Genomic DNA, 16,348 nt, shown 5'->3' on the forward strand with positions numbered 1-16,348 from the left:
AAGTCATTTTAGTTCAAGAGCCACATTTAGCCAAATTTGATCTGAAGTGGGTCGGACCAGTAACATTATAACATAATATATAAATAATGACAACTTTCCACAATGTTTTATAGTGAAAAAACAGTAGAATACAATTAAAATAATGTGAATAACAAACTGAAATTTCTTTTTTTTTTTTTTTTAAAGTGCAATTTTAACAATATTATGCTTCAGTTTATCATTTGCACATGTACATTACAACTTACAGATCCCAGTGGATCTACAAATACATAAAACATTTAGTAACAGGCAGAATATTGTTAAAATTACTCCTACTTCTCTTAAGACAGATCAGGTTGTTCATATTTGTTCAGGCTATTCACGAATTGTCATTATTTATAGGTTATGATCATATTTTTATAGGTTATTATCATCATATTTCACTGGTCCAGCCCACTTGAGATTGAATTAGTCTGAACGTGGAAGCTGAACTAAAATGACTGTTAATAACTTAGTGCAATTTTTGCATTTCACAAAATCATCCCACAGTCTGGATTTGGCCCCCGATGTTTGACATCCCTGCCCTATATGTTTATTATTAACATTATGTGTGAATCATAGATTCATATGTTATAGTTAATTTATAAGCAGTACTTTAGGACATTAACAGTGCAATAAAATTATTATCTTTTATGTCATTATTAATGTTAAATCATCATTAACCCTTTTTGTTGCTTTATTACAAGTAATCCACTCCATATTAATTCTTACAGTAATATGACTGTAATGCTCTTATGATATAAACAAGGACCTTGTTCATGTTCTTCAACTGTCTATAAACTCTTGCAGGTGCTTATAAATGTCTTATAACACAGGTCTACAATTTATTTATTTTTTTTTTTAAAGAAATGATCTGATTGAGAGATTAAATGTGCAAAAATTTACTTACTTTAATGAGATGAATTGGAAAATAAATGACAAATGTTTTCAATGTATATATCATAAAGTGTTATTGCACATATATATTGCTCTATGTACATCATAAATCTTCCAGTAGAAAGAACCTGGAAAGTGAGTGTACTGAAATATACAGACAGTGTTTTAAGTAGATGCAGTTGATCTGAGACAAACATTGCTTTTGAGTAAAACCTATTCACTCATTAATTTTCAGAATTTCACATATTGACCCAAGACTGTATCTTGGAAACTACAACCAACCAACATTTTTGACTTAATTTTTCTTTATTTATGACTCAAACATCATTTCACTACTTCTGTTCTGGAGGCATTTGACTTGTAGATCTAACAGTAAACCTGCTCAAACAACAGTTATTACCAGGACCTTAATATAAAGTGTTAAAACTCTACAGGTTTATGCACCTTGCATCAATATTATTGACTCAAATAAATGCAGAAGATGCTTCAGAATGCATCTTCGTCTTCATTTTCCTCACTCATCTTCACATTTTTTCCACCCACAGCTCCGTTCTGCAATGGCCTCATGGAGACCCTGGAGTCCAACCCTGTCACAAAAATTGTGTGGAATTCAGTCAAACCCCTGCTGATGGGAAAGATCCTGTACACCCCCGACTCCCCCGCTGTCCGCAAGATATTAAAGAGTGTAAGAGAGACCACCTCTGGCCCTGACCCTCACCTCTCTCCTCTGCTTTCTCTCTGTGCTTTTCTTGCTTCTCTCCTCTCCCTCTACATTTCTCTCAGTACCCTGTGTATATCTTTGTACGTAGCCAAACCTCCACCCACCCTTCTGAGGAAAACAAGCTGATTACTGAGTCAAAGAAGGTGGAGGGACTGGCAGTAATCCATGGAAGGACAGAGGAGGGAAATGTTTAACAAATTCCATGTTAAGGTGTAGTAACGAAAAGAAAATAGAACGTTTTCTAATCTTTTTATTGCATCATGTTTCATATTTGTGACTCTAAACAGATGTTGATTTAAGTGAAAACACCACTGGAACAACAAATGCTTTGACCTGATACATTTCTAGAACAGAAAAAAAAAAAGTGCTGTAAGTACTGGATCCACAAAGACTGGACTGAGCTAATTGCCCAGAGAATTTTGCATCATTTGCACCTGCAGTCTGATCCGTTTTAAGGACCTATCCATGAAACATTTCACACTAATCACATGCACATGTAAACATGCCCATATAGTTTTGCACCTGAGTACAATTTACCTTTGTTTTGCATCAGAGTTTCCAGTGTTTTAGGTGTTTATCTGTATTTCAGTGAACAAAATGGTCCATAATGAAAACTGCAAAAAAAACAAAAAAAAAAACAGATTGTGTGTATTTAATGAGCAGAGACATGCACATGCACGACTCTTTCTATAACACAGCCTACTCGAAATGTCTGGTGAAATAGCTTTCAGCTATTAAAGGGTACCTGTAGTGAATTTTCATTGCTCGCTATTTCAAAGATCGTCATACTAATGGATCGGTCAGGTAACTTACGTTCTAGCCCGTTGTTAAGTATGCCCCAGTACTAAGTCACTGCCCCGTCGGTCAGACATGGTCAGAGACATGTTGCCTCCTTCATGGACTGTTCCAGCACCGGTAGTGATGCAAGTTGATTGTATTTTCCCATTATCTGGGCTGTGATGGACTGGTCACTGACCCCATACACAGACACCAGTCTAAGATGACACATTATCAGCCAGCGCTGGGTCGCGTCTCTAGGACAATGGCAAAGCTTACGACTGCACAAACAACTTACCTTTAAGTAATTAATTGCTTATAAGTAATACACAAAGCACAAGTAATGTCATAAGCATGACCAGTACAGGTTCACTTTAATGTAGTTGTGGCACGGTCTGAAACCTCCATGAACAGTGTTCCACTCTTCAAATGTTATTTACCACTGAATATATCTGTGATTTTGCAGAAACATTAGAACAGATCATGTTGGTTCCACAGCTGGTTTTGTGTCACAGCATCTCTGAACTCCAAAAGACACAGTGTGTGTGTGTGTGTCTATATATATATATATATATATATATATATATATATATATATATATATATATATATATATATATATATATATATTATATATATATATATATATATATGTATGTATGTATAGATAGATATAGATATAGATATAGATATAGATATAGATATAGATATATACAGTACAGGCCAAAAGTTTGGACACACCTTCTCATTCTTTGCATTTTCTTTATTTTCATGACTATTTACATTGTAGATTCTCACTGAAGGCATCAAAACTATGAATGAACACATGTGGAATTATGTACTTAACAAAAAAGTGTGAAATAACTGAAAACATCTCTTATATTCTAGTTTCTTCAAAGTAGCCACCCTTAGCTCTGATGACTGCTTTGCACACTCTTGGCATTCTCTTGATGAGCTTCAAGAGGTAGTCACCTGAAATGGTTTCCTAACAGTCTTGAAGAAGTTCCCAGAGATGCTTAGCACTTGTTGGCCCTTTTGCCTTCACTCTGCGGTCCAGCTCACCCCAAACCATCTCGATTGGGTTCAGGTCCGGTGACTGTGGAGGCCAGGTCATCTGGCGCAGCACTCCATCACTCTCCTTCTTGGTCAAATATCCCTCACACAGCCTGGAGGTGTGTTTGGGGTCATTGTCCTGTTGAAACATAAATGATGGTCCAACTAAACGCAAACCGGATGGAATGGCATGTCACTTCAGGAGGCTGTGGTAGCCATGCTGATTCAGGTTGCCTTCAATCTTGAATAAATCCCCAACAGCGTCACCAGCAAAGCACCCCCACACCATCACACCTCCCCCTCCATGCTTCACGGTGGGAACCAGGCATGTAGCATCCATCCGTTCACCTTTTCTGCGTCGCACAAAGACACGGCGGTTGGATCCAAAGATCTCAAATTTGGACTCATCAGACCAAAGCACAGATTTCCACTGGTCTAATGTCCATTCCTTGGGTTTCTTGGCCCAAATAAATCTCTTCTGTTTGTTGCCTCTCCTGAGCAGTGGTTTCCTAGCAGCTATTTGACCATGAAGGCCTGATTCACGCAGTCTCCTCTTAACAGTTGTTGTAGAGATGTGTCTGCTGCTAGAGCTCTGTGTGGTATTCATCTGGTCTCTAATCTGAGCTGCTGTTAATTTGCGATTTCTGAGGCTGGTGACTCAGATGAACTTATCTTCAGCATCAGAGGTGACTCTTGGTCTTCCTTTCCTGGGGCGGTCCTCATGTGAGCCAGTTTCGTTGGAGCGCTTGATGGTTTTTGCGACTGCACTTGGGGACACATACAAAGTTTTTGAAATTTTCTAGACTGACTGACTTTCATTTCTTAAAGTAATGATGGCCACTCGTTTGTCTTTACTTAGCTGATTGGTTCTCGCCATAATATGTATTCTAACAGTTGTCCAATAGGGCTGTCAGCTGTGCATCAACCTGACTTCTGCACAACACAACTGATGGTCCCAACCCCATCAATAAGGCAAGAAATTCCACTAAGTAACCCTGACAAGGCACAGCTATGAAGTGAAAACCATTTCAGGTGACTACCTCTTGATGCTCATCAAGAGAATGCCAAGGGTGTGCAAGGCAGTCATCAGAGCTAAGGGTGGCTACTTTGAAGAAACTAGAATATAAGAGATGTTTTCAGTTATTTCACACTTTTTTGTTAAGTACATAATTCCACATGTGTTCATTCATAGTTTTGATGCCTTCAGTGAGAATCTACAATGTAAATAGTCATGAAAATAAAGAAAATGCGAAGAATGAGAAGGTGTGTCCAAACTTTTGGCCTGTACTGTATATATATATATATATATATATATATATATATATATATATATATATATATATCCACACAGTGTCGCAGCTGTAACGTCATTAACAGCAGATCACTCAGGATCTAACAGTTATTGATAGTGTGTGTTCTTCCACTGTCACACTCTGGGATAATAAACTGAAGTATTCATGATACGACAGTCTAATCTCCATCAGCACTTTATTAAAAATTCAGAGATACCATTCACTCTGATCTCTTCAATATCTGACTTAATGTTTCATGTCATCATTGTCTTTGACATCTCCCAAATTTGAAGATTTAGAGAAACAGAGAAATACAGAGAGAGACAGTGAGTCAGAGATGAGTTTATGTAGTTTTATGGAAGAATAATTGAACTGTGTGTAGCATTGGTTCTGTTTTTGGTGAATTAGATGTTTTTATCATGGCTTATTTTATAGAAAAGGGTGGATTTTGTACACAATGTATGAATGTTACTTTGTTTACATCAATGAAACTGACACTAGTGCACAATTACCCATTGAAGTTTGCTTTGTGAATCACAAACTACATTCTTGTCTTATTTTCACTAGTTTTATTCCACAAAAGCTGTGGAATCCTTTTGCAGATTGGGCACCAATTTATTTATTTTTTGATGTTCACTACTATGGTAAATTTGATGAGTAATATAATCACTTCAATCAAGGAAACAGTAATGTTACGCTGTATAAACAGTTTATAAGCACCTTAGTACCAGTAGTTGCAGGATTTCAGGTACACTGATTGTACCTCTACCTGGTTTTCTTTGTGTGAATTTAACATAAGAATGCATTTATTTGTATGTGTGTTCAGGCCAATACAACATTTGAGCAGCTAGAGAGGCTCCAACATATGGCCAAGTCCTGGGAAGAGGTGGGACCTCAGCTCTGGGCTTTCTTCGACAACAGTGTCCAGATGAACATGATCCGGGTACGGACACATTCTTACCAACTAGCACATGGTTTTACATGTACATGTGGATGTTGCAAAGCTGAACAGTCTTTGCTTTATGCTTCATATATGTCACTCATGCATTACAGCGATGGATACAAAGCTGAATTTTACTTTTTCATTCAGTTTGAAGTTTGACATTAAATGCATAATGTGTGATTTGTTGTATATAACAGAAATCCTCTATACCTGTAAACTGTATCACATATTTTCTTGTTTTTGATTGATTTTTTTTAAATTATATTTTTACATTTTTGATACACATAGTAACTATTCTGCCTCTGTCTCTGCAGGACACTCTGAAAAACCCAACTGTGATGAATTTCATGGACAAAAGTTTGGAAGACACTGACTTTAACACCAAATACATTCTGAACTTCCTGTACAATGGGCCAGAGGAGCAGAGGGAGGCGGGCATGGTCAGGTTTGACTGGAGGAACATTTTTAACCTCACCGACCAGATCATACGCATGTTCAACAACTATGGAGAGGTAAGAAACATACTTTCATTTTTCTACAATAATTCTGACTGTTTTATGAGTTGTCTCATCTGTAAATTATTCCTTTGTGAATAAGAGTTAAGAGCTAGTAGAAGACCTGTGTTTATTTATTTATTCATTTAGCTCCACTGTAGGTAAGATATGCTAATAACTCAGAGTAAGCAAGCGTTTAGCGTTCCCTCACCCATTTTCGTTTTTCTGGTGGCCGCCAAAACACAACCTCCTGGCTTTGAACCAGTAGTCCAAACACTAGTGGATGAGGTCACTGTGGCTCTGCCCACTTGTTCTACAGGGGTTGGACAAAATAATGGAAACACCTTAAAAAATCAACAAAATATAATTTAATATGGTGTAGGTCCGCCTTTTGCGGCAGTTACAGCCCCAATTCTCCGAGGTATTGATTCATACAACTTGTGAATTGTTTCCAAAGGAATTTTAAGCCATTCTTCAGTTAGAATACCCTCCAACTCTTTTAGAGACGATGGCGGTGGAAATCGACGTCTTACTTGAATCTCTAAAACTGACCATAAATGCTCAATAATGTTGAGGTCTGGGGACTGTGCCGGCCATACGAGATGCTCAATTTCATTAGAATGTTCCTCATGCCATTCTTTAACAATTCTAGCTGTATGGATTGGGGCATTATCATCTTGAGGTGAAGGTGTTTCCATTATTTTGTCCAACCCCTGTGTATCTCTATGGTGTAGAAGTAGAAACAGATTCTTGTAGGCCATCCTATCATGAGTGGTGTTATATACATGTCCACCATTTGACCTGTGTCACCCAGAAGTGAGTTTGCTAAAAGACTCATTCCTGCACGGCAAAAAGATGCTGAATATTTTCTACATTTTCAATATTTTCTAATTTTTTCTCTTTTTTTTTTTCCTTCTTTTTTTTATACAGAAACTGTACTTTCTTACCTATTCAGGTACCTAATACCTAAATAGTTATTGTAATCTCTTCATGCATTTTCTCTCAGAACCCATGTGGAGTAACAATTTATTTAGTAAATTAGGATTTTGCAATTAAACTAACCCTAGCTCTATCATATGCATTACCCAGACAAAGGGTCTGGATAATTTTTTTAAAATTTTTTTTTTTCTGTAATCATTGTATTGCTATTTTCTTGTGGTATTTCTTGTGTGTGTTTTCGATATTGTGCTGCTATTGGAACCAAGGTTATTATCGTTAACGAAAACTGACGAAATGACGAAAACTGGAATTGTAAAAACATTTTCGTTAACTGAAATAAATAAAAACTATAATTAAAAGAAAAAAAACGATAACTAACTAAAACTGTATTGTGTGCTTACAAAACTAACTAAAACAGATAAAAGTGATGGACAAAATTCCCTTCATTTTCGTTGTATTGATACGAAAGTGATTTATTTCGCTCTAGCAGTTTTAGCTAGCATATGACATACGACACTTCACGGTCCATCTCTTGCAGCAGAGTCCTGTCTGGGATTTATTTGAATATGACGGAGAAGAAGATAAAAGATATGACAAAACTAAAATTAACACTAAAACTAAACTAAAACTAAGTATTTTGAAAATAACGAAAACTAATAAAAACTAGCAAACCTGCTCTAAAAACTAATGAAAACTAACTGAATTAGAAAAAAAACAAGTCAAAACTACATAAAACTAAACTATAATAAAAAATCCAAAACTCAATGTCTGTATGGAGTTACATTTTTTTATAATAATTTACAATTTTGGAATTAAACTAACCCTGACCCTAACTCTATCATATGTAACTAGTTATTCCCCAAAACAATAAATAAACCAATCTTGCAGTTGCCACCAAATTACCGTCACTTTTTTTGAAGACAGGTCAATAGTCGTCCATCTGACTGGTCAAATCTTCACATGCTGAGTGCGAATTCATGGCATCTGTAAATAAAATGAATTTTCTTATTCATTACATTTCAGGAAGTCTTTGCGATGTGTTTATTGCACATGTTCATATTGTTATTTATCAGCAGTAGTCTACAGCGTCTTGTGTTGTTCCTACTTTGTGCCAGTCTCTATTTGCCAAACAGTGCACATTCCCAGGACGAGGTGTTGAGGCTTTTTGTCAGACCGGCTCTTAGTCCCCCAGACAGGAGCATCAGTCTTCCTGGTCTGCTCCCTGGAGATTGCAGCCAGGCCCCTTTGAAACAGAGAAGACCACTTAGCACAGCTATAGAGCCTCTTTCCCGTCCAGTAGGTTGAAAGGTGGCGAGAACAAGCCTGCTGTCAGCCCCCTCCTCAGTTTCCATTGTGGAGCCATTGATAAAGTGGAGAGTAGATGGGAGTGAGTCACCCCCACCACCACCTCTTTGAGCTCAATGCTGTTATAGTGTATGGCCCCGGCATTGACAGAGCCTTGCGCTTGCAGAATTAAAAGGGGGCAGAACATTCCCTCCGTCCTTCACGCCTTCCCTCTCTCGTCTGCTTTAAAAAGGGGCAGGGGTTGCGGTGTTGGAGGGAGCCCTATCAGTGCAAGCATCTCAATCTGTTCTTTGTCTTCAAGTTCAGCTCAAAGAACCTTCAGAGCCCCACAAACAAACCCCGGCGATTTAGCCAATTAGATATAGCTGTCAGCTAGCATTGGGCCATAGGATAACTGCTGCAGCGAGTATTATATCCTCTCACTTGGTCAGGGTTATGTTTCTCACACTGAAATCCCATAGAACATGTGTATCTGTGAGGCTCTTTCTTCTCAGCCCATCGCTGAGGGAACATTATTGTCTTGTTAATGTATGGGCCCATAAAGATGAATGGGAAGTGGTCTCTCGTCTTTCTTTGAGCGTTCTCAGGGTATTGTACAGTAAAGTGAATGGCGGCATTGGACATGGTTTACATTGAAGCTGAGACGGGGCATAAGTGCCGTGTGTGTGTATGTTTGTAAGGTTCACAGGGGAATGATGTGTTTTTATATAGAGCAAGAAAGCCACAGTGTGTGTATACATATCATTAACCTCATAGCATAATTGCATAAGTAATATTTTTGGCCAAATTGTGATGTGCATAAACTGAAGCAGCAGTGTAAGGAGAATAAAGTTATGCTGGTTTCACAATTTGGCCAAAAATATGACTTAGGTAATTATGCTATGAGGCTAACGATACGCCGTGTGCTGTTGTGCTTTCTTGTGTGTTCATGTATGCATGTGTTTGTCTATGATGCTGCAGATTTTCTCATGTCACTACATCACTTCAGTGAAAATGACACAGTTTTCAATGAAAGCAAAGTGACAGAATTACCCACAGTCACCAAAAATGTATAGAGGGATGGTTATTAATATCTGAGTTTCACTGAAGACTGAAAACAAAACTTACTCATAAACGTATACTGTACTATCTAACATGTCTGCTTTAAGATAAATCTACAACTAGGTCTATGTTATACAGTTTATTGACTTATGTGTTGAGCAGTTTATAAAATGCTTCACTGATGTTAATGTTTACATGTGAACATTTCATTGGAGTGAAATGTCATGGTGTGAATGCCACTAAATATGTTGAAATGTGATAAATTATACATATCTTTATTAAGTCATAATAGTTTCACATTAACCCAGAAAGACCCAAACATCCACCAGTGACCAAAACCAACTCCTGATTGAAACAGTTTAATACCTGTTGATTCACTAATCCTATCAATACATGTAAATAATTGTTGTAAAATACAGTTTGTCATCTTTTCATGGTCATCAGATATGACCCATTTGGATATTCAGAGGCTCCATAGTGAATGTGGAGACACCGCCATGTTCTACAACATTGATTCACCAGTAAAACCCATGGAGTTGGATCAGTGACAGTGGTTAGAGATTCTTGTTTTATGTTCAGTTAGTGACAGATTTTACTTCACAAGTCACTTTTTCTTCAGTTTTCTCTGTTTTTTGATATAATAACCCTCAATTTTAATCTGAGCTGTTATGAACATCTATATGATCAGTAAATTTATTGTAGAAAAATGCTAGTTTTTCATTACAAAAATGCAAAACACAGAAGATGTATTAATAATAGTACAATAAATGGTGATGAATCCCTTCAGAAAGGTTAAATATAGGGAAAAAAAAAAAAAAATCTGGGAGCTGCCACATAAGTAGCACTGGCTCTTTATGGGTTAAAGTCTAATGGACTGTAGATGGAATGTTTTGCATATCAGTCAATAAATGTTCTCCGTTTGTCAAACAGGACAAAGTAGTTATAACAGCTGAAGTTACAGCTCAGAATATTTCAGATAAAAGTAATTTGATTCAATGACCATGCATTATTTCCTTGTGGTGTGTCTTTACACTCTCCTCTCAAAAAGTTTGTGCTCCTCGGTGAAGTCTGCTACAAGATTTCCCTTTCACATGTCCTCCTGGATGCGTTTTTTTAAATTCACTTTGCAAAGTTATTATAAATGCACTAGTTAATACAAGCAGTCATTCTTCTTTTCTTTTCTTTTCTTTTCTTTTCTTTTCTTTTCTTTTCTTTTCTTTTCTTTTCTTTTCTTTTCTTTTCTTCTGTCTTTGTTAAGTTTGTTTTTGTGTCTGTTTTTGTGAAACACTGTACAGAGTATTATGCCAGTACACAATACCTCATTCTGCCCGAAAACATTCACGCTACACTATGTAAACTATTATCTTTACTAAACAACCCTTTCTATGCACTAATATAGCACTTAAATGATTAATTGACTGCTGATCACAGTCATACTAAAATAGTCTAAATTGTTATTGGTCAAGTAATATCTGAAAAAAAAAAAAAAAAAAATCAAATAAAAATATGAAGAAAGTCAGATGTGTTTCTATAAGGTTTGATTTTCTTTCCTATATACAAGACAACTGGGATTTAAAAGCTATTGAAGCTCTTAAAGTTTAATGCCCAACTCAAGTTGTTGATTATTTCTAGTTAGACTAATTAGACTAAATGAGATTTGGACCTAATCCAATACCTAATTAAATTACTCACAATTACGCAGAGGCACAGATGAAACGTTTTAAACAACAGGAATGTTTTACTAAACAGCGCACACCGCATCACCTTATCTGAAAGAGCACACCTGATTCAAGCAACACATTTCCCAGTTTCTTCTAAAACTAAACCAGTAACCTGCTGCTCTTCTCTCCTGTTCTCTGCTCATAGTGCATCAAGCTGGATAAGTTTGTGGCCTACACAGATGAGTCCCAGATGATCCACCAGGCCCTGTACTTACTAGAGGAGAACAAGTACTGGGCCGGCTTGGTCTTCACCGACATGTATCCCTGGACTACTGCTGTTCCCTCACATGTGAAGTATAAAATCCGCATGGACATCGACGCGGTGGAACGTACCAACAAGATCAAAGACAGGTCAGTAGAGGCCGGGTTTATGATGTCAAGAGCCGAATCCAGATATGACATACAAATGTTTAGTTAAAATAGATACAAGCTGATGATGAGCAGGTTTTAGTCATGGATTTAACCCTTTCATGCATACTGGACACTACAGTGGACAGCTATTCTACAGCTGTTCTCTTGTGTATTCATGGATTATTATTATTTATTTATTTATTTTTTTTTACACATATCTTTATCAAAGTTTTAAGACACTACGTATCTTTTCTGACATGAATTGGTAACATTGTGTAGATCTCCCCTGAGCATAAACCCCCAGAATCACAAGCCCCCCCATAGTTTTCACACAATTTATCAGTAAATACATGTTTCGTTGCTTCAAAAATTAAACGCATGGTGTCCAGCTGATTATTATTGTTATTATTATTAATTTTTTTTTTTTTCACTTTTTTTTTTTTTTTTTACTTTTTTTTATTTTATCAGTTTTTTTTGGGGGGGGGGTTTATAAGAATTTTTTCAATCACATTGTTTTTTTCATGTTTAAAGAGAAATGAAAACACTCAGGGAAAAAAATCTTGATTAAGGTTCTCATAATTCGTGCATGAAAGGGTTAATTCACAAGAAGGTTCTTACCTGTGGCGGCTCAACAGTAGAGGGCACCTGTTTCAGATGAAGAAGAAAACGACAGGAATCACTTAAAATAATTTTACAAAATCATAAATATTTAAATAAACGAGCTATATATGATACAGCTCGTCAGTACTGTGTATAATCTGCATTCAAGTGGAGTTTAAAAATGTTTTCGGTCGTTTAGTGAGCAGTCAAGTGATGTATTTCCTGTTTGGGGCAAAAATTTGTGCCTTTACCATAATAGACTGTCATAAATGTTGCATGTGCAGCAAGGTTATTATCATTAACGAAAACTAACGAAATTATGAAAATTAGAATTGTAAAAACATTTTCGTTAACTGAAATAAATAAAAACTATAATTAAAAGAAAAAAACGATAACTAACTGAAACTGTATTTTGTGTTTACAAAACTAACTAAAACGTCTAAAAATTCTGGATAAAATTCCCTTTGTTTTCATCTTTGTCAATGTTGGATTGATATAAAATCGATTTGTTTCCCTCAAGCAATTTTAGCTGGTGGCACCGTATGATATTCAACGGTCCGTCACTTCTTGTCACTTGTCGTTTAGTCGTCTTCTGGTCCCCACTCTACCTGGAGACATGTAGACTAAAGTTGGGAGAAAGCAACAGAGTCCTGTCTGGGATTTATTTGAATTTGACAGTGAAGAAGATAAAAGATATAAAGAAACTAAAACTAAACTAAAACTAAGCATTTAGAAATTAACGAAAACTAATAAAAACTAGCAAACCTGCTCTAAAAACTAATTAAAACTAACTGAATTAGAGAAAAAAAAGTCAAAACTAAATAAAACTAAACTATAATGAGAAAACCAAAGCTATTATAACCTTGATGTGCAGTAGACCCCCTCCAATACAAGAGATAGGAGAGCCCAAGCACCGCCTGCAGGAATAAACGTCACATCCCAAAAAGAATCAAGACCTTCCTCAGAAGTACAACGTCACAAGATCGTCTAAACCAGGAATGAACGCACTTTTTCAGCTTGTGAACTACTTTTAAAATAACCAAGACAAAATGATATATGTCCATTATATATTAACCCTTTCATGCACAAATTATGATAGCCTTAATAAAGATTTTTTTTTTTCCTGAGTGTTTTTATTCCTGTAGGCATTAAAATAACAATGCGATTGATATTTTTTGTAACCTATTTTTCATGGAGATGCAAAAATGTCCATTCAGCTGGACCCCATGCATTTAGTCTTTGAAGCAAAGAAACGTCTTTACTGATCTACTGTGTGAAAACTATGACATAAAAACATTTTTAATGCAGCTAATCTGATGTTTTCTCACATTTTAACATACTCTAATATTGGTCATTACTCACTTCATGGAGATAATATACAAAAAAAGAAAGCTTTTTGTTTAACCCATAAAAAACCCAGTGCTTTTTTTGTCATCGTTTTGTTTAAAAACAAACAAACAAACAAACTGTTATTTACAGTCTAATAACAACAACAAACAACTGATTTACACTCAAACATGTTAGTGCAGATCAAGGTTATGAAGAACAGCAAAGTTACAGTAATTATATGAACTGCAGTGTATGGGATGATGCATGAGTGTCCACTGTGTTGGCTGATCTGGAACTAAAACAACAAAATCCATGAATAGAACAGCTGTAAAATAGCTGTCCACTGTAGTGACCACTGTGCATGAAAGGGTTAATATACATCAGCAGAAAACTCAGTAGGTAATACTACTGTCACTTCCACTAGTGCAGGGCTGGCTCACCCTGGACCTGGAGAGCCACCATCCTGCATGTTTTAGATAAATGCACCGGTTTCCCTCTTCCAGCACACCTGACGGTCGTTATCAGTCATCAGTCTTCTGCAGAGCTTGATGACAGGCTTATCATTTGAATCAGGTGTGTCGGAAAAGGGATACATCTGAAACATGCAGGATAGTGTCTCTCCAGGACCAGGGTTGGCCACACCTGCTCTAGTGACTGGGTGACTCAGTGGGTAACACTAACAGCTTTGATGTGGAAGGTCTGGGTTTGATTCCTGGCAGTGGTGGTAGCAAAGTTGTTATTTAGCTCATAGAGTAACCTTTTTTATGATGTCATATGATCTACCTGTATTACCTTCACCCCTGGTCTAAAGGCGTATCAGTGGAAAAGACACTTATCAGGGACATGTCTGACTTTAACATGGAAAAATGTGCATGTTTGAAGGATAGACGGGTGAAATATACATATAAAAGTAAATGACTGAAAACACATACTGTGTAGTTTTATTTTAATTTAAATAAATATTTTTAAAATAGTAATGCATGTACTTTGGCGTATCCTAGTGGTGATATGTGGTTATAGTGCGTCCGAAAACTGACTTGCGTACTGCACCACCAAAACATAATTTCACCAGCTGCCACTGGTTGTAAAGTGTTCATTTTTAGTTGAAGCGTAAAAAGTACAAACTTAAGACAGACCTTCCAAGCTTGCATTGAAAGCTGTTGGATGGAGTTTGACAAGTGAGCAGAATGAAAAACTGCAACATGAAAGTAGAGGCAGTGACATACTTATAAATCACATCCCTATAATTTGTAGCAGACACAAAGGCAGCTTCAGACTTTTTATGTGGAATTTTCTACACATTTCAATTAGATCTCTTTAAGATATTTGTTTTCTTTTTACTTTCTTAACCTTTTTTTTTTTAGTAGTAGTAGTAGTAGTAGTAGTTTATTCAGTCATGACAACACCAAATATTGTACACAGTATTGACATTTCAGGCAAAAGAAAGAAAAAGAATCACAGAATCACAAAATCAAGAATCATGTGTTGAATAATGTATTGAATAATGACTGAAAAGGTATAGGCAGAGGCAGACTGCTTATCAAAGCCTATCCTATATTACAACTTTTTAGGCTACCAACCTCCAAAGAAACAGCAACGACAGATAATTAATCGCATTTATAAGCTTCAAAAATAGCTTTACAAACCATTTTCTTAAAAACCAAAAAAGAATTACATGTTTTTAAATTTATGTTGGCATCATTCCAAAATTTAACTCCAATAATGGACACACATCTCCTTTTCATACCTTTTTTAGCTTTTTGTACAGTAAATTTGCAAACATCTCTGAGATTATATGGAATGTCCTGAATTGAAAAGAGCCTCTGTATTGGGTCAGGGAGCATTTTTGATTTTGCTCTGAACATAATTTGCATTATTTTTATAATAAAAGAGATCATAAAATTTCATCACATAAGAATTTAGAAAAAGTGGCTCCGTGTGAGCATAATAATCAGCCTTATTGATAATACGTATAGCTCGTTTTTGCAGTTTTATTATTACTTTCTTAACCTTGGCCTTTGCATAGTTGAAACCTGAATACCTGTGCAACCAAAATTTCAAAACCTGCTGATAGAATAGACCTTGTGCTGAGCATGCTCAGTGCAGCCTGTTTAGTGATTTTTGTAGTATTGTCTTGATTTTCTTTTATTTATTTATTTATTTATTTATTTTTTATTGTTTTTACTGAGTTTTGACCGTGTAACTGCTTTTGGGAGTTCAACCAGGTATGAAAAGAATAAAATTATATAAAACAAAAAGGAAAAAACAATCAACAAAATTAACTTACTTAACTTTAACTTATCATAATCTTTCCTAAATATAAGAAATTAAACAAAAATAATCAACATATGACTGAAAATTTGCACAAAAAACAAAATGAAAATGATCCAAAAAATAGTAAAAACAATCGACATCATTGACTAATGAACAAATATGAACCAAACTCAAGAAAATGAGTGAAAAAAAAAAAAAAAAAAAAAAAAAAAAAAAATATATATATATATATATATATATATATCTCAACTCAAACAAACAATTATAGGTGTGTTCCAGTTCACAGTTCATGTCCAACATCCTAAATCTCTTACTGGTGTACATTCTAAGTGCCTTATTTAGTAAAAACCTGTCAAACTTTAATTTCTCTCTTTATCTTTTCTGTTATTCCACCTTGTTTTGACCCTAAATCACACGGTAAAGAAAAACCACTGAAGAAAAGGAACACAAGCACATACTCACAGCAACTTTTATGGCACTGAAACAAACACAAATTCACAGCATCATTGAAATAATGTTTCATGGGTTAAAGGGTTCAGATTCATTAGCTTAGAGAAAGCGAAAGGAATGTTGCAGGTTCTCCACTGTTAGCTG

The 16,348-nt window shown here is 35.9% G+C and overlaps 1 protein-coding gene across 1 annotated transcript in view; it reads left to right on the plus strand.

The window, feature by feature from the left end:
• LOC115437998 (retinal-specific phospholipid-transporting ATPase ABCA4-like) overlaps positions 1-16,348 on the plus strand; it is a 115,624-nt gene that overhangs the window by 27,266 nt on the left and 72,010 nt on the right. The window contains 4 exon segments of the mRNA XM_030161425.1: positions 1,461-1,600; positions 5,584-5,700; positions 6,015-6,212; positions 11,346-11,551. Of these exon segments, the coding sequence (XP_030017285.1) occupies positions 1,461-1,600; positions 5,584-5,700; positions 6,015-6,212; positions 11,346-11,551 (661 nt within the window).

This window comes from Sphaeramia orbicularis, chromosome 17 (genome assembly GCF_902148855.1).
Source record: "Sphaeramia orbicularis chromosome 17, fSphaOr1.1, whole genome shotgun sequence".
Taxonomy (NCBI): Eukaryota; Metazoa; Chordata; class Actinopteri; order Kurtiformes; family Apogonidae; genus Sphaeramia; species Sphaeramia orbicularis.